The sequence below is a fragment of the Triturus cristatus genome, chromosome 3_2 (genome assembly GCF_964204655.1).
Source record: "Triturus cristatus chromosome 3_2, aTriCri1.1, whole genome shotgun sequence".
Lineage (NCBI taxonomy): Eukaryota > Metazoa > Chordata > Amphibia > Caudata > Salamandridae > Triturus > Triturus cristatus.
The window spans coordinates 1,064,167,245-1,064,192,883 of NC_140584.1; the positions used below are offsets into that span (position 1 = coordinate 1,064,167,245).

At 45.1% G+C, this 25,639-nt stretch overlaps 1 protein-coding gene across 1 annotated transcript in view; it reads left to right on the forward strand.

The window, feature by feature from the left end:
• Positions 1-17,240, forward strand: part of RCC1L (RCC1 like) — a 159,549-nt gene extending 142,309 nt beyond the window's left edge. The window contains exons 10-11 of the mRNA XM_085649799.1: positions 16,120-16,205; positions 16,820-17,240. Coding sequence (XP_085505925.1) covers positions 16,120-16,205; positions 16,820-16,897 — 164 coding nt within the window. The 3' untranslated portion in view covers positions 16,898-17,240. The remainder of the gene's footprint in view (positions 1-16,119; positions 16,206-16,819) is intronic.
• The last annotated feature ends 8,399 nt before the right edge of the window (positions 17,241-25,639 follow it).

The following is a 25,639-nucleotide window of genomic DNA, read 5'->3' on the forward strand; positions in this document are numbered from 1 at the left end:
TCAGCCATAGAGAAGGTCCCACGATCCCAAAGAGGTCAAGGAGTTTATTCCAGATACTTCCTGGAAAAGAAAAAAGGTCAAAAGTCGGAATACAGGCCCATTCTGGATCTACGAGCACTCAACAAGTCTATCAAACGAGAACATTTTTGCATGTTTGCTCTCCACCAAATATATCCTCACCTCCGCAAAGGGGATTGGATGTGTTCGCTGGATCTGCAAGATGCTTACTTTCATGTACCGATAAATCAGCATTACCGGTAATATCTACGATTCATAGTCGGATCGTCCCACTATCAATTCAAAGTGCTGCCCTTCGGGCTGAAGTCAGCTCCCCGGGTGTTCACGGAGTGCATGGCAGTAGTGGCAGCTGCTCTGCGACGCAGAGGCATCTCCGCCTTCCCTTATCTGGACGATTGGTTGCTGGAAGGCCCCTCTCGCCAGAGTGTGATAAGCCATTTCCAGCAGTGCCTAGGGCTTTGTCAAAAACTGGGCCTACACGTGAACTTCGAGAAGTTGACACAGCAGCCCACACAAAGAATCCACTACCTGGGGGCGTTGATAGACTCCGAGCGAGGAGAAGTGTTTCCTTCGGAGGAGAGACCATTATCCATCATTCAGAAAGGCAGACAGATTTTAAAGAGCAACCTGTCTTCGGTGCGTCAGATCGCCTCCCTGCTAGGATCAATGGCATCCTGCATTTTTCTGGTGCCCAATGCCAGCTTGAAAATGCATCCTCTACAGCAGGATCTGGAGGACAAATGGGATCAACGGTCTTCTCCTGGGAAGACAAAATCTGTCTATCACTCGCAGCCAGAGCATCCATTCCGTGGTGGATGAAGAAGGACAACCTGAGAGTAGGAGTCCCGCTCCATCAAACTCCTCCCTCTCAGACTCTGATCACAGACGCAGCCCTGCAAGGATGGGGAGCCCACATGGGGTCTCTCCAGACGCAGGGCTTATGGTCAGTTGTACCACATAAACATGCTGGAGCTAAGGACTGTTCATCTGGCTCTCAAGGCTTTCCTTCCTTCGATTCAAGCGAGTTCCATCTTAGTACAGACGGACAATAACTCCACCATGTACTACCTGAACAAACGGGGAGGAACTCGCTCGAGGACTCTCTCTTTGGAGGCGCAGACCCTTTGGCTCTGGTTTCGGTTGAGGAATCTATCCATCACAGCAGTTCACCTGCCGGGAGAGCAGAATTCTCAAGCGGATGCCCTCAGCCGCCACTTCGTGGAACAGCAGGACTGGGTCCTCAACGACAAGGTGGTCGACGACATCTTCCAGGCTTGGGGCCGTCCAAGCATTGATCTGTTCGCGGACGACAAAAACACAAAATGCCGAGACTTCGCCTCAAGGTACTACCGACCAGGATCGAAGGGGAATGCCCTTTTGATCGACTGGTCAGGGGCATTCGTGTACGCCTTTTCACCCCTGCCTCTCATCCCAAAGGTGGTGACCAAACTATCACACTCGGACACTACAATGATACTGATTGCTCCAGACTGGCCGAGGCAGTGGTGGTACCCGGACCTTCTGCATCTGTCAGTATGTTCACACAAGAGGCTGGGGTGCAGACCGGACCTGCTGTCCAAGATGAACGGGAGGATTCATCACCCCAACCTTCCATCGCTGAGCTTGGCAGGTCCACCAGTATGGACATTTAGGGAAGTGTGTCGCTCATCCAAATGTGGAAGCACACAGTGTTTGCTTAAATATCCCTCACACACCAAAAGGGCCCTTGGTGTCATGCTTCATCATAGGGGTCTTCCCGCACTGCTGCGGGACAGGGCGTGCTACGACCTATGACGCAGGAGCACTTTTGACAATACTATGTGTGGTGATAGGGTAGTGAGAGGAGAGGTCGGGAGTGAATATGGGTAAGTGAGTTAAAAAGGACCTGGCCTTGTAGACGTAAAAATTTTGATAGGTCATTGAGGCTGGACCTGTTAAAAAAGTGATGCGGAGATGTCCTGCCTATAATATGAGGATACTCCTATGTAGTCAACATGTTTCGAAGCAAAGGCTTCTTCATCAGGACTAGAAAAATCCTCTCAGTACTCACTAAATTAGTTTTCCCAATGTATGTGCTATATACAAATAGTGAAAAATGAAAATATGCATTAATGTTATGCACTTGATACGATACCTAATAGTACCGACTATGTGTTGATCTGAAAGAGAAAGTACAATTACTAGCGTTTTCCCATGCGCAAACACTCGCAATCTGTAAAGGAAATGGATAAAAAGTGAAACAACCACATGGTGACTGTAGCGTGATCTTAGTGCTATCATTACCGTGGTCTATCAGTGTGAAGACCTGTAGAAGAAAAAGGGCATACGAGACACACATACATGAAACAGGAAGCACACACTCGACTTCTGTGGCTAGAGTGATAATTGTACAAATTATAAATATACAGTGGCATCGATCATTGGATAATACATACTATGTAATGTAAGTGGTAATACTCCATGAGCCTGCTATAACGGGTGGCGGAGGGGGTCGCCAAGCGCGACTCGGTTAGACAAGGTAGAAGGGGAGTTGGTATTATGTCTCACCATACCTCGCATACGAGATCTCTAAAGGCTGCGATGTGCAATGCTAGCGATCATCCAATGCTAGTCAGCCCAGAAATATCCCCCATCGGCTATGTCGTACTTACAGTCTGGTCGATCTCGCCTCAATGTGACACCTACCCGTGGCTCCGTGATGTGAAAAGGAACCGCGGGGAGGGTCTATTTATGTTGCCAGTTAAGACTTAATTGTCTACACCTGCGTCCACAGAACGCCCTAGCGCCACCGGAAATGGATGTTGCAGCAATATCCGTCATGCGGCAGGGTTGTCATGGTGATGCGTGCGTGTTTAGGCGGAAGTGAGGATACGTTCACGCATGAACTAGAACGTGGTGTTAACCGATTCCGATCGTAGGTTGTGAACACGTTTTGACGTTCATGGGAAAACGGAGCTAGAAAATGATCTAAGCGCCGTTAAGTGCCAAACATCTCTTAATTCATAGAGAGAAAAGGGTGTGAGAGGTATTAACCCATGCATACCCCATCCAAATGAGTAACCACTACTGGGATAGACGCTAGTCTATCTAAATGCCGGGGGGAGGAAAACCTTTTGTGTTAGCACATAATTGAAACGTACTAATGTTTTCTACCCAGAACGTCTAGGTGTGGTCTTTAAAAATCTCCCTAAGAGAGAAGGGTTAGAGTACGGTCTCAGCATGCTGTATGAAGGTGTACACTGATGGTGACGTTATCCATATTTATTTTGGGTTTTGAGGAAAAATTAAGCTGAAATCAGTATATTTCCACATTTATTTAACCGAGAAATATGCTCTTATGCTTGAATGTCTGACAGGTTTCAGTGCTGTGAACACCAGCAGAAGATAAATCAGTGCACTTATATGAAGATATGCAAAGTTCAGTATCAAACCTTATGCATATCTGCTGCTGTTAAAGCCTCTTTACTAAAATTCCTTTCTTTTTTTAACCCCTTAACTATCAATCCACACATGCCTGGCAGTCATGGCAGACAGTATTTAGAACTACTCAAAAAGCAACTCAATTTCCGTTTCTATCCACACTTAAAAATAAATTCAGACAAAAAAATGAATGTTTTCTGTCTGTATTTATCTGTAAAAATCAGTAAAAACGAGGGACTACGGGGGAAAAACATGGCGGCCGCCAGCTAGAGCGGTTCGCGCGCTCCTACTAGCCTCCTGAGACCCCTGCTGCTTTATTGAGAAATGCCGATATACACACGGGCTTGGAAAATCAGTGCAATCCGTTAATACTCCGACGATCATAGGCACTGACGGATGTGTTTACCGGTGACTTTTCAAGAACCGGCGTCTGTTCCGGTGCTCCTCCCGAATTGGAGACGGGCAGCCGTGGAGCTCAGGCGCGGCCGTGCGGCCGCTGCTCGGGGAATTTTCACAGCGTCTTCCCTCGGCGGGGGAACAGGAGCAGGGATCTCTCCGGTAACGAAGTCGAGGGACAAAGTGCTTCGTAGGTTCCGTCTTGTGGGGGAGACCTTGGAACCGGAGGCGGATCAAGCAGTGGCAGACCCGGAGGAACCAGCGGGCGATACAGCCTTGGCAGAAAGTAAGGTCTCCGCTCCAAGTGGGGGGGTGAGCAAGACGGGTTCAAATAAGAGTAGTTAAAATACTGTTAATCCTCGTCTAGGGTGTATAAGAAGTAGGAATAAGAGTCAGGGTAGGGAGCCTAGGCTGGACGAAAACAAACTACAGCTCCCAGAGTGCACCTTGGGGCAGGTCTCTAAGTCAACTTCGGGTGAGACTATAGGGGGGTCAATCAACGAACAAAAAAAAAACATTAAACAAAAAAAAACCAAAAACAGGAATTCGAGAGCACCAGGTGATATAGCCCCCTCATTGCGCTCCTATTTTAAAGTGTTACCCCAGATATTAGAGGTCACGCAGGAAATGGCTACATCTCAGGGAGGCAATAGGCAATCCAATAAGCAACAGGTTATTCCCAACGTTACCCCTAGCGTAAGTCCCTCTTCTGGGCCTCCTGCTAAGGTGGCATTACCTGAGTGTCCATCGGAAGCTATTTCATCAGACTAGGCTGTGGTCATCAGTTCAGAGACCGCTATTTTTAATGAACCGTCTAACCAACAAGCTGAGGTGCTATCAGAAGGAACGCCAGGATCAAATGTAACGGAGGTGAGGACAGAGGATGGAATGGATCGGGGTCATGAATCTCTGAAGGGGGGAGACACGCTGGAGGCTCTAGTCAGCTCAATTAATGCAATGAGGGAAGAAATAAGGCATGACTTTGCAGTGTCGAAGTCTAACCAGAATGACATAAGGGCAACTTGTGAGCTCCTAGGTCAAAAGGTGGAGGGCCTATGCGAAAGGACTGGTGCATTGGAAAGCTCAGTTGGTTTTCTAACAACTGATTTAGAGGCTGCCAAGTCCAAAATACAAGCCCTTCAAAGAGATGGGGATGACATGAGAGAGAGGGTTGAGGTCTTGGAAAATTACTCAAGGTGTAATAACATCCGACTCTTAAAAATCCCAGAAGGTAAAGAAGGAGCAGATCTTAAAGGCTTCATAATCCGATCTCTGAAGGATTCCCTTAACTTAGTAGAAACAGCGGAAGAATTAGACAAGGACATTCAGCGAATACACAGAGACCCTTTCCGTTTAAATCCGGCGAGATCCAAACCCAGGAAGGTGCTAATCAACTTCTTGACCTATGCACTCAAGGAAAAGATCTTAAACCTTGCTCTGAAGGCTAGATTATTGAAGTGCGCAGACTTCTCCTTCGAAATTCGTTCGGATCTGTCCAAAACCACACTGGACAGACAGTGGGAGTTGGGGCAACGCATGGATAAGTTCAAGTCCTTAGGAGCCACAGTGCAGATGAGGTTTCCGGCTTTTTTACGGATTATGCATAACAACAAAATGCACAATATTCGCTCTGTTCATGATGCTGATGATCTACTAAATCTCATTAGGGAACAGGCCCAGAATACAAAATGATGGGTTAAGAGAAATTCCTTTCTTGTTTTTCCGGGTCCTCACACATAAGTGTTAATGGTGATGCCTTCAATTTCAACTTCTGGCCTCTCCCCTCCACGGAGCTTAGAATAAGGTATATATATATACACGGGGGTGACTTTTTAACACTTAGAAAGTGTAAGTTTAATAGATCCTTCTTTGTCACTTATTTTTATTTTTTTTCTTCTGGATTTTGGATTCTTCTTTTGCATTTACAATAGTTGGCACAGGTAGTTTGCTAGTATACAATATAAGCAGCAGGGGGGGTTGTAGGGTAAGGCTGTAGGTGGGCGTAATCTGGCCAGTCATCAGGCTAGAATAGTTAGGGGTGGGTTTTTCCAGGGGGGTGGGGTGGGACTGGGGGTGGTGGTGGGGGGGATGGGTATCGCATCAAAAATCCTCATTTGTCTAGCGTCTTTACTTTCTCAGGCCAAGCTTTGTTTATATAAGACTCTCCAATTTATTAATCTAAATACTAAACATAGGGAGGAGCGAAACAACGAAGGTGCTGGAATAAAAAATATAAAATGACATTAACACATTACATCTCCTGGAATGTTAATGGCCTGCGTGGGAGAGGTAGACGTGACTGTATTTTACAATATCTGAGAGACTCTCAGGCGCAGGTGATAGCTCTTCAGGAGACACACCTTCTTAAAATAGAGGCCACAGCTTTGTTAAAGAAACATAAGTGGGTTGACAAATTTTGCTCAACAGATCATAATGCCAATATTAGGGGGGGTCATATTCATTTTTAAAAAAACTGCCAAAGCCCAAATTTTGGAATGTAGAGAAGATCACTCAGGGAGATGGCTATTAGTGAGAGTTGCGTTGGATGCTCAGATTTATACCTTAGTTGGCTATTATGGCCCCAACTCTGATGACCCATCATATCTGGATGTGATCAGGAACCATCTAATATTAGTTCAAGATCCAGTAATTTGGATGGGGGACTTTAATATTGTTCTCAATCCTAGGTTGGACAAATCGGTAAAATCTAGATTTTGTAGTTCTGTTAAATCCAGGTGCTCCATCCTAACAATTATGACACAACTTGGGTTGGCGGACGTATGGAGAGAGAGGGCGGGTAATAAATTAGGGGTGTCCCTTCGGAATAGCCGTTTTAAACATAAGTCAAGAATTGACTACGCACTTTTCAGTTATTGCCTAAAGGACACTCTTTTTACGATAGATTATCTTCCCTCGCACCTCTCAGACCACTCTGCACTGGCATTTTCTTTAAAACGGGGAAACTCCACAAAACACTCATCCTGGTCCTTTGACCGGACTCTCTTGCTTGAAGATGAAGAGGTTAAATTTTTAACAACTGAGTCCTTAATTTTCTTTGATATCAATAGGGACTCGGCTGGCTCTACCGCTGTCTGGGAAACATTTATGGCCTTTTTAAGAGGTCAGATTACCAACAGAGCGTCTTTTAGGCGGAAGACATATAGAGAGCAGGTCGCCAGTCTTGAACAAGAGATGAAACATCTAGTGTTAAGGATTGATTCTCCCCTAGGAACGATACAGGATCAAGATAAATTGGCCGATTTAAATTCACAACTCAATAACATCTTACAGGAGAGAGTAAATAAAAGATGGGAAGCATTTAAAACCTCCCAATTTGAATTTGGTGAAGCCGCAGGAAAAGTATTAGCTTGGAAAATAAAAGCAGATCAAGCTATTAAATTCATCAAAGAAATTAGGATAGAAGGCGAGGCAGTGACAAGATCCACCCAATTAGAAATAGGGAGAGCCTTCTTTGAATTTTTCGAGGAAATATACAAGGAGGTTCTCCCCAATGACCAGCAAGCAAGAGACAGCTGGCTGGAAGCTATTACCCTCCCATCTCTCTCGATAATTCAAAGTAAGGCCTTGGAGTCCGATATCACAGAGGCGGAGGTAATCAAAGCCATCCATCAACAAAAAAAAGGGAAAGCGGCTGGCCCAGATGGGCTGCCAGGGGAGATATATAGATCCCTGGAGAATGTCTTAGCCCCCATATTGATGTCCTTATTTAATGGTATCTTAATAGATGGGGAGTCGCCGCCCAAATCTTGGGGGGAGGCCACAATTATACTTATCCCGAAGCCGGGGAAATCTCCCCTCGAGTGCGGGTCATATAGACCAATATCACTTTTAAATAACGACTATAAAATCTTTGCAACAATCATGTCAGCTAGATTGGCGAGTGTTATTGGTACTATAGTCCATCAGGATCAAAAAGGGTTCATCAAAGGTCGACAATTAGTCGATTTAACACACCAACTAATAGGAGCTATAGATATCGCTACTGCCTTCTCCCTACCTATGGCCACTTTAACTCTGGATGCAACTAAAGCATTTGACAGAGTCAACTGGCTCTACCTCATAGACGTACTCAAAAAATTTAATTGTGGGGAAGGTTTTTGTAGAACTATAAAGCAGCTCTATAATACTCCTTCGGCCAGACTATTGATCAGTGGGGTTTTGACAGACTCCTTTAATATAACCAGAGGTACGAGGCAGGGCTGCCCGCTTTCCCCTCTCCTATTCAACCTATACATAGAACCATTTGCCCAGCTTTTGCGTGAGGAGGCTAATATTCCATCTTTTAGCTTTGGAGAGTGGGAAAGACGGGTGGCTCTCTATGCGGATGACATTTTGATCTTTACTTCAGATCCAGTAAAGGCATTTCCCGTAGTCATCAAACGGGCAGAAGAGTTTGGTCTTATCTCCGGTTACGACATAAACTCCAGTAAGAGCGAAATAATGGTCTGGAACTTACCGGATATACAGCTGGGGGTAAATATTTCCACATCTATGCGATATCTTGGCATAAGAATTACTCAAGAAATGGACAGTATAGGACAAACCAATCTAAATAGAATATATATCGAGACTAAAAAACTTTTAAAATCTTGGTCTCATCTGTCACTTTCTATAACGGGTAGGGTGAACCTGGTAAAAATGTCCATTCTCCCTAAATTTACGTTTATTTTTAATGCGATCCCTCTGGCATTTGATCCCAAATTAATTGAAAAATGTCAACAAGAAATAAACTCCTTCATATGGAACTATAAATCAACCAGAATAGCTTGGAAGAAGTTGAGGAGAAGAAGGGAGAAGGGTGGGCTCGCCTTGCCAGATCTACTGTATTACGCCTGGGCATTCCTGTTGGCACATTCCAGGATGCTTTTAAAAATGCCATCTAATCTTCAACCTGGGTCGATATACAAAGCAATGTTAATGGGGGGTGAATCTGTCGGCAGAGGGGTTTTTGTTCAAATTTGGGAGCCAGAAATTCTTCAAAAAAATCAAGCTAAAAATTCTACACTCATGGGCTAAAACCTGGTTCAGCATTAGGAAGAGACTAGGGCTGTCTTACTATTCGGATTTTTCCCCAATCTGGGACTCGCCGGGCCTCCCTCTATGTCTGAAGGATAGTCTGTCTTCTATAATACAACAAGCTGGTATCAGGAGATGGGGTCAGCTATTTAAGGAAGGGGCATTAATAGCTTGGCCCCAACTATATGAATGTGTAGGGCCCGGACTTTCCAGATTCAAATTCATTCAATTGGAAAGTTGGGCTAGATCCCAAAATCGTACAGACCCTCACCTAGGGAAGGCAAGCATCCTAGAGCAACAACTAGTGGAATTTCCATCGGGAGGGAAAGAAGTAGCCAAATGGTATTGGCAGTTGATGGAGGAAAGTGATGGAGAGTTCCTTCTCCCAGACCAGCTATGGGGGGGGGGGGTGTCTGGCCTACATTGTGAAGAGCTCTGGCTAAAATCCTTTGATTTACTTCATAAAATTGTAAAACCATCATGGCTAAAACGAAATCATCTATTTTCAGTACATCGTGCATATATAACCCCGCTGAGACTCTCCAAATTTCTCCCAGATAAAAAGTGCAACAAATGTAATTACAGCGAGGCCTGCGATGTACATATGTTCTTGGACTGCCCGGTCATCGCCGGCTTTTGGGAAGAAGTGAAGAACACCCTAAATTCCATATTAAACGTATCCTTGTCAATAACCCTACCACTTGTCATCTTCGGTTTGGATGACAACATCATTGGCAAGGCACGGTCCTTCCTCTTCTATGCAATGCTATTGGCCAGAAGACAAATCTGTATTCACTGGACGGAGAAAACAGCCCCATTACATTCAGGGTGGCTTTCATCTCTATACGAAACATCTAGAGCGGACCTTAATAGATCATGCAGTAAACACAATCTAACTTTTTGGAATTTGCTGATCGAATGGCGATAGTGTCCGGGGTTTTTTTTTTTCTTTTTTTTTTCCCCCCGGGTCCTATGATTATGCCTTGAACACTCCCTGGACCGGGCTTTTGTTTGTCTTGGTCCACTAATGGTCCTGCAGGCTGTAACATGCCTAGATGGAGTTGGTGAAAGCCCCTCGGATGTTGGAGTTGGTAGGCCACCACTACATTAATCTGTGTACGAGTGGGGTGGTCGGCCTGTCCATCATTGTGGGCTAGGCAAATGAGGACAAAAAAAAACAAAAAAAAAAAAAAATTCAGTAAAAACGGAAAACAGGGAGCCTTAATTATAATGATACACCCCAGAAAAACCACTGACTGTGTTCCTCCTACTGGATCCTTATGATCCTGTTCGGCTGTATGTATACAACGTCACCATCAGTGTACACCTTCATACAGCACGCTGAGACCGTACTCTACCCTTCTCTCTATGGGAGATTTTTAAAGACAGCACCTAGACGTTCTGGGTAGAAAACATTAGTACGTTTAAATTATGTGCTAACACAAAAGGTTTTCCTCCCCCCGGGATTTAAATAGACTAGCGTCTATCCCAGTAGTGGTTGCTCATTTGAATGGGGTATGTATGGGTTAATACCTTTCACACCCTTTTCTCTCTATGAATTAAGAGATGTTCGGCACTTAATGGCGCTTAGATCATTTTCTAGCTCAGTTTTTCCATGAACGTCAAAACGTGTTCACAACCTACGATCGGAATTGGTTCTAGTTCATGCATGAACGTATCCTCACTTCCGCCTAAACATGCACGCGTCACCATGACAACCCTGCCGCATGACGGATATTGCTGCAACATCCATTTCCGGTGGCGCTAGGGCGTTCTGTGGACGCAGGTGTAGACAATTAAGTCTTTACTGGCAACATAAATAGACACTCCCCGCGGTTCCTTTTCACATCACGGAGCCGCAGGTAGGCATCACATTGAGGCGAGATCAACCAGACTGTAAGTACGGCATAGCCGATGGGGGATACTTCTGGGCTGACTAGCATCGGATGATCGCTAGCATTGCACATCGCAGCCTTTAGAGAGTATGGGCCTCATGTAGGTAAATAAATTTTACCGGTTCTTAAATACCGAGCCGTACCGAATCGGTAAATTAGAATCGGTAAGTTACATGTAGGTAAAAATTCGGTAACAGTTACCGATTCGGTAACAGTCGGTAAATACGAATCGGAATTCACCGATTCGGTAAATACCGAGGTGATAATTACCGAATCGGAAAATACCGAGGTGGTATCTACCGAATCGGAAAATACCGAGGTGGTATCTACCGAATCGGAAAATACCGAATCGGTACGTACGGATTCGGTAAATAACATCACATGACTTGACGAAACAGCTAATCCTGTGCAACGACAGCCCACCCAACCAGGAACTGCCCACACCCAGGCAGGTGTACACAATTAGCCGAAGTGGCCACACCCAGGCAGGTGTACATAATTAGCCGACCCTGGAGAGGCTCGGAGTGCAGAGGAGAGGCAGGGAGCAGTTGCATGTGCGAGCGGGAAACGAACAGCATGTCCAGCCAGAGCACACAGAAAGACGGAGGGGAAAGGAGGAGGAAGCTCAAATTCAGCCCCAAGGAACTCCAGGTGCTGGTGGAGGAGGTGGTGAAGCAGCACCAGAAGCTGTTTGGGAGGCAATCCCTGCAAGTGCCTGAGGCCGAAAAGCGCAACATATGGCTGGCCATCCAGGCGCAGGTCAATGCTGTGGGAGTGACCCACAGGGAAATTGAGGTCCTCAAAAAGCGCTGGTATGACCTGAGGATTGTGACCAAGAGGAAGATGGGCGACATCCAGAAGGAGGCCAGCCAGACCGGAGGTGGAACCAACAGGGCACCTGCCCTCACCGAACTGGAGGAGCTGGTGGCGGCCACACTCGAGCAAGAGAGCGTCGTGGGTCTTGGGGACGCCGACAGCTCTGCCAGAGCCGCAACACACCAAGGTAAGACGAAAGCACAGCAATGTAGCCGCCCCTACCCCTATCCCACATCCCCCATTGTGACACGAGAATCACACTGCAGTCCACACGTGTCAGTGCAGACAGGCAATGCATTCCGGGAGATGTAGTCAGGGCAACACTAACCATGACGTAAATGTCACAGGGCAACAAGGCATGTCACGCACTCGAGGCACAAGGAGACAGAGGACAGATTGGAATGTGAAATGATTTATTGTGACGCTTGCAATGCAGCCCTTCGGGGACACTGAGCCAATGTTGTTTTTCTGTCCACAGATGTGACATCATGCAGTACAGGGCATGCTGCAGGGGAGACGGCACACCGGCCACAAAAATCACCTCTAGCCAGCACGAGTGCAGACCAGGGAGCAGGCCCACTTGCAGCCGCACCACCTACGCAGCCAGCCTCGCCGCACACAGAGCCAGCATCACCTCACCGAGAGCCAGCATCACCACCACCAGAGCCAGCATCGCCACTCATGTTCGATTCACCGGCCACATCTCCGCTTGCAGGTGTGAGAATGAGGAGGCGTCCAGCAGCCAGGCTACGAGCCTTAGACACCTCGTCAGACGACAGCATGGACCCAGAAGACCGCACCGGGCCCCAGGAAGGGAGCCATCCCACTGTGCCCCAAACCTCACAGGCAGCACAGACGGGAGCAAGAGGGCGCCGCAGGTCGCGTGTCCAGAGTCCACCAGCACCCACTGACGGCCATGGTGTCTTCTTGGGGCTCGAGGGCCAAATGTTGAAGCAACAGCGCCTGCAATCAAAGGCAGTAATGTCAGTCCAGAGGCACATGCGGGTGATGAGGACAAGCTTAGTCAACATGGACACAAACATTGGCGGCATGGCTGCGGGCATTCGGGACATGTCCCAGTCAATCCAGCAGTTGTGCAGCAAATTAGATGCTGACATCGAAGCACGCCGCCGGGAACGCCAGAGAAGGGACACTACCAGCAGGGCACTCAACCGTCTGGCAACTGCGACTTCCCTACTTTGCCGGCGCTCTGTGACGATGCAGGAGGGCCTAACACAGTGCTGCAGCGACCTGTCACGGGGGATGGTGCAGGTGACAAGTGCACTAGGGGTGCTATTGACAAGTCAGGCGTCGACAACTGCTGCAGGGGATGCTGCGGAGAGCATCGACACCAGCAGCAGCATCACACCCCCCGTCCCCGAAGCACGCAGGAGCAGCAGGCGGCTTGGGGTTGGCTCTAGTGAGGATGCACAGGCCGTGCAATCCACCACTGCAGCGCGTATGCGCAAACATTGATGTGGCCCTGCTTATCCACTTGCCATTGGGTGACGTAACCCTGGACATACTCATTGTATAGATGGCATATTGCCAGATTGGCCTGTTCATGTGTTCATGGCGTGGTGCCACATTAAACTACGTCATGACTTCTCACGACTCGCTGTTTCCCCTCACTTACTCAGAAATAGTTGCATGTGATCTCTGCCCGTCTCTCTCTCCCATCGATTGCAGTTGGCACTCTAGCTGCGCTGCCCTCTGGCTGGCCTGACTCATCCTCGTTGTCCTCAAAATATGTTAGTTCCACATCTGTACCTTTTTTCGTGGCAAGGTTGTGCAGCATTGCACAAGTGGCAATTATCTTGCAGCAGGTGATGGGTTTGTACTGGCGTGCGCCTCCGCTCTTGTGGAGGCAGCGGAACCTGCTCTTCAGCAGTCCAAACGTGCGCTCCACCACATTGCGTGTAGATTTGTGGGCCACGTTGTATCGTCTCTCACTCTGGGTTGCTGGGTGTAGGTAGGGAGTGAGGATGAATGAACGGCATGCATATGCACTGTCGCCTGGATGAGTAAAAGGGAACCATCAGTTACATGCCTCTATACACTCTGATTTGCAGGTTTCAAGGGGCGTCACTGTTACTTACCCAGCAGGTATCCCTCTCCGAATTCTCCGGCTCTCAGTCGTGTGTAGATCCCACTGTTCTGGAAGATGTAAGAGTCGTGGGTGCTCCCAGGAAACTTTGCAACAATATCTGTGATGATGTTCCCTGCATCACAGATCACCTGCACATTGATGGAGTGGGTGGACTTCCTGTTCCTGTAGATGTGCTCTGTGTCAGCTGGAGGACAGATTGGGATGTGTGTACCATCAATACAGCCGATGACATGGGGGAACTGTGCCATGTGATAAAAGTCTGTTTTTGTTTTCTGCAGTGCAGCCTGTGTGTTTGGGAAGCTGATGTAGTTGTGCATTCTCTGCATCATGGCATCCAGGAACTTCCTGAAGAAACGTGACAGGAAACTCTGGGATACCCCACCCACCGCAGCTATCACCACCTGATAACTGCCGGATGCCAACAGATGTAGGCTGCAGAGCACCTGCACATGTGGGGGTATGTCGTGCGCCCTTCTTATTGGCTGGTCCAGGAGTGGGTGAAGGTCCCTGATTAAGTCCATGATGGTTTCGGGGTGTAGCCTGTACCTCTCATGTATCTCTGCATCAGTCAGCTGGAATAGTGTGATGCGCTGTCTGTAGATTTGTTCCTCCCGTCGCCACACCCTCAGTCCTGCTGCCTGTAGACGTAGGCGCCTTGCAATGACGTACATGGCGGCCATGTTGTCCACGCTGTTGCATTTTGGGATTGCTTATGTGCATTGTTGATGGTTACCACCTGCTTTCCATCCGTGTTAATTACCGACTCTTATTTACCGATTTTCCTGGATTTCTTAATTACCGACTGCTCCTACATGTCATTTTAAATTTTTACCACTTCATATTTACCACTTCATATTTACCGATTCGTTAATGATGTATTCGGTAAATATGAATCGGTATTTTAGGATTCGGTAACTATGAATCGGTATTTACCGCCTCATATTTACCGAAAAGTGGTTTTTGGACTCCTACATCTCACTTGTCTGAATACCGGTCGGTAACGGCATATTTACCGAAAATCGGCCGTTACCGACCGGTATTTGGCTACCTACATGAGGCCCTATGCGAGGTATGTTGAGACATAATACCAACTCCCCTTCTACGTTCTACCTTGTCTAACAGAGTTACGCTTGCCGACCCCCTCCCCCACCCGTTACAGCAGGCTCATGGAGTAATACCTCTTACATTACATAGTATGTATTATCCAATGATCAATGCCACTGTATATTTATAATTTGTACAATTATCACTCTAGCCACAGACGTAGAGTGTGTGCTTCCTGTTTCATGTATGTGTGTCTCGTATGTCCTTTTTCTTCCACAAGTCTTCACACTAATAGACCACGGTAACGATAGCACTAAGAACACGCTACAGTCACCATGTGGTTGTTTCACTTTTTATCCATTTCCTTTACAGATTGCGAGTGTTTGCGCATGGGAAAGCGCTAGTAATTGTACTTTCTCTTTCAGATCAACACATAGTCGGTACTATTAGATATCGTATCAAGTGCATAACATTAATGCATATTTTCATTTTTCACTATTTGTATATAGCACATCCATTGGGAAAACTAATTTAGTGAGTACTGAGAGAATCTTTCTAGTCCTGATGAAGAAGCCTTTGCTTCGAAACATGTTGACTACATAGGAGTATCCGCACATTATAGTGACCTATTAAAATTTTTACGTCCACGAGGCCAGCTCCTTTTTAACTCACTTACCCATATTCACTCTCCTCTCACTACACATAGTATTGTCAAAAGTGCTCCAGCGTAGTCGTAGGTCGTAGCACGCCCTGTCCCGCAGCGGGGCGGGAAGACCCCTATGATGAAGCATGACACCAAGGGCCCTTTTGGTGTGTGAGGGGTACTTAAGCAAACACTGTGTGCTTTCACATTTGGATGAGCGACACACTTCCCTAAAACATAGCTAGACCCTTTTTAGGTGGATCTTTTTGATTTAATTACTGTATACTAGAGGAGGACGGATCCACCCCAGTGTCTATTTTCACTCCCTAATGTTGTTTATATATAGCAACAATGAAGCAAACTATATTACATGGGTGAAAACACCTCATCTAAAATCTATTTTTACCTAAAGGGTCCAATAACCTGGGGTCAAGGAGTTAGGAATAGGAATTACCCATTCTGTCAATAGATTCACCACACTTATTATGATTTATGATGTGTTCCAGGAGTAAGGGCGGTGTCTAAAACCACCCTTCCTCGCACTGTGGTATGATGAATGTGCTGCTGATTGTCCTTGCATGAACATTGTTTAGGGTAATTACATTGCCAGACAGCTATGCAGGTGTGTTAGTTGCAACCACAGTATCCATTTGCTTAGCCTTACCTCTCATAATAAGGGTTTCACTTTCAGGAGTACTTTGATGTGTTTTAATACATTCATTTATGTTATCCTTTTGCAGACCGTGGGGAGCTCTTTGTGTGGGGCAAGAACCTTCGGGGCTGTCTAGGGATTGGAAGAAGTGATGACCAATATTTCCCATGGAGGGTAAGAAAAATGCTCTTGCAGTAGAAGCTTTTTCAGAATGTTCAATACATTTTATTTTAAGAACAAATGCAGATTCGTATTTGTTGCTCCTGCTAGAGACACAACAGTGAAAAGTCTATATACTGTTCACAGCCTGTGACTCTCGTTCACAGACTATATTCCGAGATTGTTCATTATTTTCTGTTGTTACTGTTATTTAATGTGGCACTCCCCAGCAAAAAATAGAAGCTCCTTGATCCCCATCTCTGTAGAGAAAAACCTCACTAAACCTCAAAAAATATTGTCTCTACTTACATAGCCCCAATAGATTTCGTTTGACTCCTCTTGTGGAGCATCTATGTTAAAAAAACACAAAGAAACCTCACCTCTTGCAGAACTCAATCTAAAGTTAGAAGATGCCACGGCAGTGCCCTGCACAGGGCTATACTAAATAGGAATATCATGATACGAATTAGATGCCCCTTGAGGCAAAACTGCGTATTATTGAGTTACCACAAATTATATGACTAAAACTGTATACATGTGATACTTACATGGTTTGTTGGTTTTCTTATAAGATTGCTTTAGTCACAGTCCCGACTTTAATATTGCTACTGTTTCTTCTTGATTTCTAGGTGACTGTACCAGGAGAGGTGGTGGATGTAGCTTGTGGTGTGGATCATATGATTGCTCTAGTAAAGTCCTTTACCTGAAGCCATACATTCCTGGACTCTACTTGTGTATGAAGTCTTTAATACTGATTGCTACTGTGTTGGGCAGAAAAGATTTTGTGTTTGCTCTTAGCAGTGAACATATTGTATTCCCCTCAAGTTGTTACTTCTATGAAGGCACGCCTCCCTCCAAAACATGATGAGTGAACAATCTTCCAGCTGAGCTGATTTTGGAGCCACTATTTCTTAAGCGGTTGTTTTCTCAGCTCGTGAACATTTAGAAGTCTGGATGTAACCGTTCATAACTAGAGTAATGCCATGGGTCAGCCATGCTTTATTTATTGCTTCACTTTAATAAATGGTGTTTATGAACTACAGAAGAAAACTGAGGCTATACCATATCTTTTTGCAACATTAGAATTTCAACACTGTTAACATTGCCTGCTTGATGAACATGTTACTAATTTGATCAATCATTCAAGTGATATTTATACGTTTCATGTGTGGTATTTAAAAGTATGCCAGTGTAATCTTAGACATTTTTACTAATCAGGACTAGTAAAATGTGAGCAGTGCTGTAATTGCTATTACACATCAACAACAAATGTACTATTGTCTAGGGGTGGGCAGAATGTTCCGTTACGCCTGTGTAATTGGCGGAATTGTGGCCACTGTTTAGCATAAAGTTCTGTTTAAATTACGGCAATTGCCACGTGGCAGAATTTTTCTCCTGAAAGGCTCCAGAATATGCGACCTGGCGAGCGAAATTTGGCATCCCCTAGCGTGATTTAATAACGCGTGCTGTTGCCGGTGTTCATGGTTGGAGGGCTGCCGTTTGAGTAGATTTGCTTCCGCTAGAGTAGATTTTCTACTCGAGCAGCAGCAAAATCAATTTGAATGGGCGCACTCTAGGTGTTTTTTATGCTGATTTTTAGCAGTGCTAGTGCTACCAGCGCTAAATTGCAGGGTGAGCTGCATATTGTCTGCCTATTGGTGGAATTCCGCTGAATCTTATGGAGTTTTTCTGTAACTCCGTGAGTTCCACTCACTCCTTGTCTAAGTCTTTATACTTCTACTATATAATCTCTGTGCTCAGACCATATCATAATTTGCTATCAGTCTTTACTATTACAATTGGGAACCAACCATATATATGAACAGTTTATGGAATCCCCCCCCCCCCCCCCCACCCCCACCATTAACACATTTTGCCAAATTATAATCCATAAATGACTCATTAGATGGCTTGTAAAATGGCAAAATGTATGTAGGTAGTATTTGTGTACTCACAAACCTTTTTGCAGTTTACAGAAGTCATCTAATGTTTACAAATGGGATTTGGGAATACAGCTTAACCACATTTACTCAACATACAAATGATTCTAAATTGATGTGGTTGCTTTTCTGCACTTTTGATGCAGTCCTACCGCGTGACCTCAGAGACTAAAAAGAAGGAGTGATGTGAGCAGAACAGATTGCCACACTTAGTATATTCTTGGAACTGTGCATTAATAAAGCTCAGGGCAGGCTATTTCCACAGCTATAGTCAAATCACAATCCATAACAACTGAAAATGATGTTGGTTAGCCCTGATTGTTGTCTTAACGTAATTTTAGGAAGAAGTGTAGTCTTGCTTATAATCTTCATTGATCGCGGTAGGGCTCACTATTACGATGACAGGTTGAAATGTGTCTACCTTTGGAGAGCGGAAAGCCACTTTTTTATGTCGGTTACACTTCAACTCCTTATCACCCTTGAATCACAATTACTTCATGTTGGACACTTACTACCAGAGCAGCAGGTCGATTCTGCTGTTTCCAGTATATCAGAGCAGGTGAGCTCTGTTACATGTAGATATTATCATCAAACTCCTTTCTGCATCTCAGCTATATTGACAAACTAAAGATGTCTCATCGCAGTTTCAAGGAAAGCCAGGCGTAAAGGTTGATATTGATTCCCTGCACTATCCTAAATTTCAGATCCAATGAGAGCCATGTACTATTCTGCACTTAATTGTATCCACAACCAACCATTCAGAATAGGAATATGATGGTTAACAAAAGACTCAGGGCAGGGGAATGTCTTAGAGAGAAAACAGAGACACTTGATGTCACTCTGACTTCTCACTCTCCTGGAAACTGTGTCTACTTAGGTTGAAGTGGATCATCAAAAAACAGGATTTACACCTTTATTATGGTGTTTCTGTGCGTACTCGGTATAACATATGATATACCTCCAGAATATTTCAATCCTCATGATCTTTGGAATATTGGTGAAACTCTGACATTCCTGGAACTGAATCATAAACCGTAGCTATGAAATTGGTATAACATAACCTCTCACTTCTCTGGTAAACTACCTCATGTTTTCTGCTTTTGATATTCATGCAGGTTGTTTCCAAAACTGTAATATAACAAATGTCAGGATTTTACAATTTGTATTCATACTAATTAATAACATACTACTATGTATGCATCTTGAAATGTCATCAATCTATAAATATGTTCAGGGTCCTTTCTGTTCCTCATATAGCGTCAGAAAGGACCCACATTGGAATGTTGCAAAATTAGGCACCGGAAAATGTTCTTGCTAAAAGCAAAACACAATTTTAGCCTATTTAGACAATACAAAAACTTCTCCTTTACATAGGTATCTGGTGATTGATCCTATAATTTCAGGAAACTGATCAATGAACCTTCTATAAACATAGGCAAGACCCAAAAAACTATGTATAGCTTTTACTGAGGTTCGTGTTGGTCACTAAACAAATATTGATGCTTTCTTCTCATCCATCTTAATGCCCTTGGGTGTAATTATGTACCCCAGAACCTCTAAATCCATAGGATGAAATGCACTCCATCTTAGAGAAAAGGTGGCGGGATCTCTCAACCATTGTAAGACTGGCTTGACATGTTGTAGGTGTCCCCAGAGAATCTCAATCAATCAGTATGTCATCCAGATAGAATATGCAGACTAGATCTAAGTAACCTCTCCTAAACTCATCAATGAAGTATTGAAAAGTTGCAGAGTCCAAAAGGGATGACTTAACATTCAAACAGATCGTGTTTCATGAGGAAAACAGTTTCCCATCTGTCACCCTCTCAGACTCTGGCTAGGTTGTATGCACCTCTGAGGTCTAATTAAGTGAAAATAATTGGGTATCAAAACCAATGCTAACTAAACCAGTCCCTGTGGGCACGGGTAACTGTTTCTAACAGTGAACCTGTTGATTGCTCTGTAGTCTGTACATGTTCTTAGCTCTCTGTCATTCTATAACCAAAGAAATTTAAGAAGAAGCTGGTGCCTGTGATTGTCTTATAAACCTATTTGCCAAACTCTTTTCTATCTATTGTCTAAGGTGTTCAGTTTCTTTGAGCTTATATATTTGACTACAAATTATCTGTGCAGCAGGTTCCTGTGTGGAGGTAATATACTTAATTTGTCTTGTCAAACACATATCACTAAGGGCCTAATTACGAGTTTGACATTCCAGTTCGCTGTTGGACAGCCAAACCTGTGGTGCCATCCACCTGCCAGATCAGGAGTGTTTTCCTGGTCTGGCGGGCAGTCGTGCGGCGGTCTGAGAACAGCAGTCTGTCAGGCTCATAAAAGAGCCTAACATGCAGACTGCCGCTCTAAAAGTGCCGACTGTACCTTCCTGCACGGTGAGTGCAAATCCAGGGGGGCACTACATGTGCTCGCCCCCAACATGCACACCCCAGGCCCAAATCCTGCAGGGGGCCCTGTAAGGGTCCCCTTTGTTGCCATTCTGCCACCCTTTTCATAGCGGGGTTACTGTCCTGAAAAGGGCATTGAAATGGCAACTTGGAATACGCTTGGCAGTTCTGGCTGCTGGACCACCAGCATATTCCTGCCTGTGAAAGACCGCTGGCCCAGCAGGATCCTTGATCCCGGCGGTGCTGTGGTAGTCCGAACGCAGCAGTCGTATTACTGCTGGCAATACCCCAGTGCGGCAGTGGTCGGACCACCACCACTACTACATCTCAGAAGTCTCTGAAATTCTATTATTTACCAACCTTGGATCTACTACTAATACCTTAGTCTCTGATTTTGTTTTCTGAAACTATGTTCACCCAGATGTTACTCTAGTTGTACCAGTAGGTCCATAAACTCTGCACTCTAACAAGTAGGGTTTACCCACTTGAGCCAGCATAGCCTTCAGTTCGCTTTATAGTCCTTGATAATATAATTATGTTCTTTTCTAGTCAGTCTCAACAACTAATCGATTAAATGTAGTTAAGCAAATTTTGATGGCCCTGTTTTAAGCTTAATAACTCTATTCAACAAAAGGGCATGAAACTTTCTAGTAAATAACTTTTGCATTTTTCTTCATTAAAAAAGAAAAATTATACAACAGATCATTTCTCCCTAATAGCGGAGCATTCTAGTTTGCAGCATTTTCTATTAGATATGACAAAACAAAACCTATTTTAGTTTCGTCATCTGGAAATGTTATAATAAAGAGGGTAGTTTAAATGGCAAAGGCTAAGTATGTATAGTAAAAACACATTAAAATGTCTGTCCATTTTTTGAAATAAGCCTACTGCATACTGGAAGTCAACTAGAATCTATGAATGGAGAATCCCCACACATTTAGTTACCAGTCTTTTAGGTTAGAATTGGTCCCAAAGAGTCTCTTTGGATATAAGGCTAATTGTGAGTTGACCATAAGGCTGGACCACCTGCGTTGGGACTCCGGCATAGCCATTGGCAATCACCATGGAGATTACAGGGAAAAGGCTACATGATGGATGTACATAGGGAAGGCCTATGTGCTGGTGCAATGATGCTACATCTGCTTGGAGTGCTAATGAGGCATATGATACCAAAACCTTGTTAACCAAAGGTTCCCAGGTGAACTGCAATATGTGAAATATTTCAGGGCTCCATTCACCAGATCAGCAAATCACTAACCAGTATGTGTTTGCTTGTTAGGAAGCATCAAAAATGCAACAAATGTTTTTCAGCTGTCTTCAGTTGAAGAGTGTCTTACACTCGATTTCAGAGCTGTTGAATAGTGGTACTTCCCAATATGACAGCCAAGCCAGATGCACCACTGTTGCTTGTATTTACCAGTTGAGAAGAAAGAGATGGCTCTCAAGGTCAATGGTCAACCTGGAGGGTGATATTAGTATACAAACCAGTAGAACACATTATATGTGAGGACTTGAAGTCATGAGCCAATGCATATTACTTATTTAGAAGAAATTTGCACTTACAAATCTGAAATCCTCCTGAAGCATTTGAGAATCGTCTGAGGAAAAAGAAAATTGGGCCAGCCTAAGATGCATTTCCAGTGACGCAGTCTCCAAAACTGTATGATGACTTCTTTGATCAGACAGTTTAATTTGACACTGGGAATTCCACTCTCTTGGCGAGATCACCCGACACAATGCCTTTTTTAAAAATGTTAAATAATATGGTGGCATTTGAACTTGCGAACTGGAATTTTTTTGCACCAGAAAATCAATTGCTTAGATCCCGCCTCTGGCAAGATGACTGTGTTCACTGTGTTATGCTCCCAAGGTTCATTAATATTTTAACCTCCAATATAAACATTACAGTAATGGCACAAAAGACATCACTCTTCAAACAGTCTTGTTTCCCAGTTTAACAAATCAATTTTCATAGAATACCCTTTCCACCTTCTGTTATATACTTCAGACCGCCTCTTCCTTAGATAACTCTGCTTCTCTACCCGGTATATATGTACTGTCGATTTCACAGAAGTCTCTTTGATATGCTTTCGCATGTTTTATTTCACAATATTAATTCATCTTCGTACTACCATATGCCATGTCTTTAGGCCACGCTTCCATCCTTGGGGCCGTTCAATGCATCGCCACCTGCTTCTTAGCCAGCAGTAATGCCATGGAGACCAGTCACCTTCGGGATGTCCTCTGTTAATCCTAACAATGCCATTTCTGAGGTTGGCTAAAATTGAAAATCCACCATTCCAGCCAATGTCTCAGACACCTTTCCAATAATGACCAACCTTGGGCATGCCAATGTATTTAACTGTGTTTCCCAGCTTGAACGAAGTTATGCGCTCTGATATGTTGTATTTTTATCAGATAGGGGTTTGCCCAGCTCAGCGTCCCATGCCCTTATAGCCTCCTCGTTTAGAGGGTGAACGTAGGAAGCTGCCTCTTTATATGATCTATCAAAATGAGGTATATCATGTAAAGAGTCCAGGGGTTCCCTTATAAGTGGGCAGGTGCTTGCTATGGCAATCCCAAGGTACACACAATAGTCAATAAATGAGACACATGACTCAATAAGGAGATCCACACCAATTTATACAACTAACACACGTTTATATATGTTTAGGCACCAGAAGCAAATAGTTCAGGTAAGAACGTTATTAAATAGGAATTCTTTTCCATTCAAAAAGTCGACTGCAATTTTTAAGATCTGTAATGTTAACCTGTGTTAGGAAAATCATGTGCCGTTTACCAGTTCTTGTTAGCGACTTATGGGACCAGTGTCTTAGGTCAAAGGTGAGTACAGGGCAAGGTCCAAGGAAGCACCAAATCGGAACCTCCAGTGGCATTAGGGCAGCCAGTTGCAATGGTGCCAACAGCATCAGGTGCCCAATTCAAACCGCTGGGGATCAGTCTGGTCACAAAGAGACTGCAGGAGGTGGGGGGGGGGGGGGGGCTGAGAGGTCAGTCAGGTGAAACCCATTAGTGACTTAGTTCTTGCAATGTTGGCAGACACCTTTGGTCCTATTCTCCTTGGGATGGGGCATCCATGTCTTTGGGGTGTCTGGTTTCTCCGTCCGGCAACATTTGCAGTTAAGGGGGGATTGCACTCAGAGGCTGCAGAAGACGTCGGGGAGTTCACGAGGAGGCACTCCACAGTGGACTCAGTACCTGGAGTGCTTGGGGCCTACACTAACACCATTGGCCCACTACGACAGGCTAGGCTAGGGAGCTTGGGTGCAATGGTGCTTGACGGTTCCAGAGTCCTTTTGGTGTCTGCAGGATGCAGGGGACATTTTCGCTGCCCCTCGGGAGGTCTTGGTTCCTGGGTAAAGGTCGGCAGGATCAGTTTTCTTGGTGCCAGGGCCTCCCCTATATACTGAATTCTTGGGCATTAGGGGAGTGTAGGGTTTGTAGCAATGGCCTACTTACCCTTGGGGTCAATATGCGCCCTATATGGCCACTTACCCTGTCCCAGAGTTCCTAAGTGTGCCAATACAAAGAGGGCCACTTCTGAAAAGTCGTACCCACATCAGGTTAGGTCACCTTAGGGGTGGTACTAGCATGGGGGTGGGTATACCTTCCTGACTAGCAAATTTCCGACCTGTCCAGATGCCAAAGGGCTCCTCACAGGGGGGGGAGGCCAACTCCCCCCCTCCCTCCCCCCCCCCTCCGACCCTCCCACCTAACCGGGAGTCGGCCTCCTCTCCTGTGAGGAGAACTAGATTCATATTTCAAAGGCGGGAGCGTCTTTTTGAAGCTCGCTGGCCTAAGAGTGCTAATCAGTAGGTCATCCTGAGGGAGGGGGTATAAACACTCTCTTCCTGGGCAGGCTTTGTTTCTGACCTCCTGAGAGCGAAGGCCCATGCCCTGGAAGATCAGAAAGCTCACTCGGTGGCAGGCTGGCAGAGACCAGTTAGCCAACACACCAGAAGCTGGTAGGTTTTCAGGGGTTACCTCTAAGGTGCCTTCTATGAGCATGTATTAATACATCCTACATTGGAATCAGTGTGGGTTTATTAATAAGAGATATTTGATACCAAACATCCCTATCTTCAGTGAAGCAATCATGTAGCTGGGGAACTCGTTTTCACTAGTGTCCAGCACATGTTCTAAAATGGCTTCCCTGTTCACTGGCAGAAATGGAACTGACCAGCACAGGGGCATATCTGCTCAGGCAGATAGACCCTTGTGTATCATTAAGCACTCTGCCTTGGGGCTGCAAGGCCTGCTGTAGGGGTGACTTACAAATACTACATGCAGTGTTAGGGGACATGACACGCAGGGATGTATGTCATGTTTGCACTTTTGTCTGCACTAAAACACATAGCCTACAGTGGCAGTCTTGCATGGGTTTGGTGAGAGGGTCCCTTAGGGTACCACAATTTGTGCTGCAGCCCTTGAGGGACTCTCTTTAGTACCCCAGGCATCGGGGGTACCACTTACTAGGAACTTAAAGATGGTGCTAAAGGTATTGCCAATTGGGGGAAACAATTGTACAGTTTTAGGAAAGAGATCTGGAACTGGGGACATGGTTAGCAAGAACACAGTGCACTTCCAGTCGAAATCGCATCATATACCAGGCAAAAATTGGGGATGACTATGACAAAAATGGAATACTTTCCTACAGTGAGAGCCCAGAGAGCTGTACATGCCTCTTGTCATAGTCTGTGATACAACAGTATCGCTAATAAATTGCTACCACCTTTATTCTTGTAAACTGAGACATTTACCAGTCACGGATACAAATCACCCATTACAGCAATGCCCAACCCTTTTAACTTCTTCAAAGAGGTCTGCTATAGTGAGCTTGTGAGTAATGGGCTATCGTAGGTGCCCAACAGGGGCGAATACGTTACATCTAGAACCATAAATATTCCAAACTCCCAACAGGGCCACCCCGTGATAGTTATCATGTCTATCTCGTCTCAGCCGATGACTGGCTTTTTCGCTATCTGGAATGTGTGTGGTCTAACTAGTGTTGATGTAACTTTGACGTGTGTGAGGGTCACCAATTCCAGAAAAGTATTTAGCATGATCTGCATGTGCAAAGAAGTAA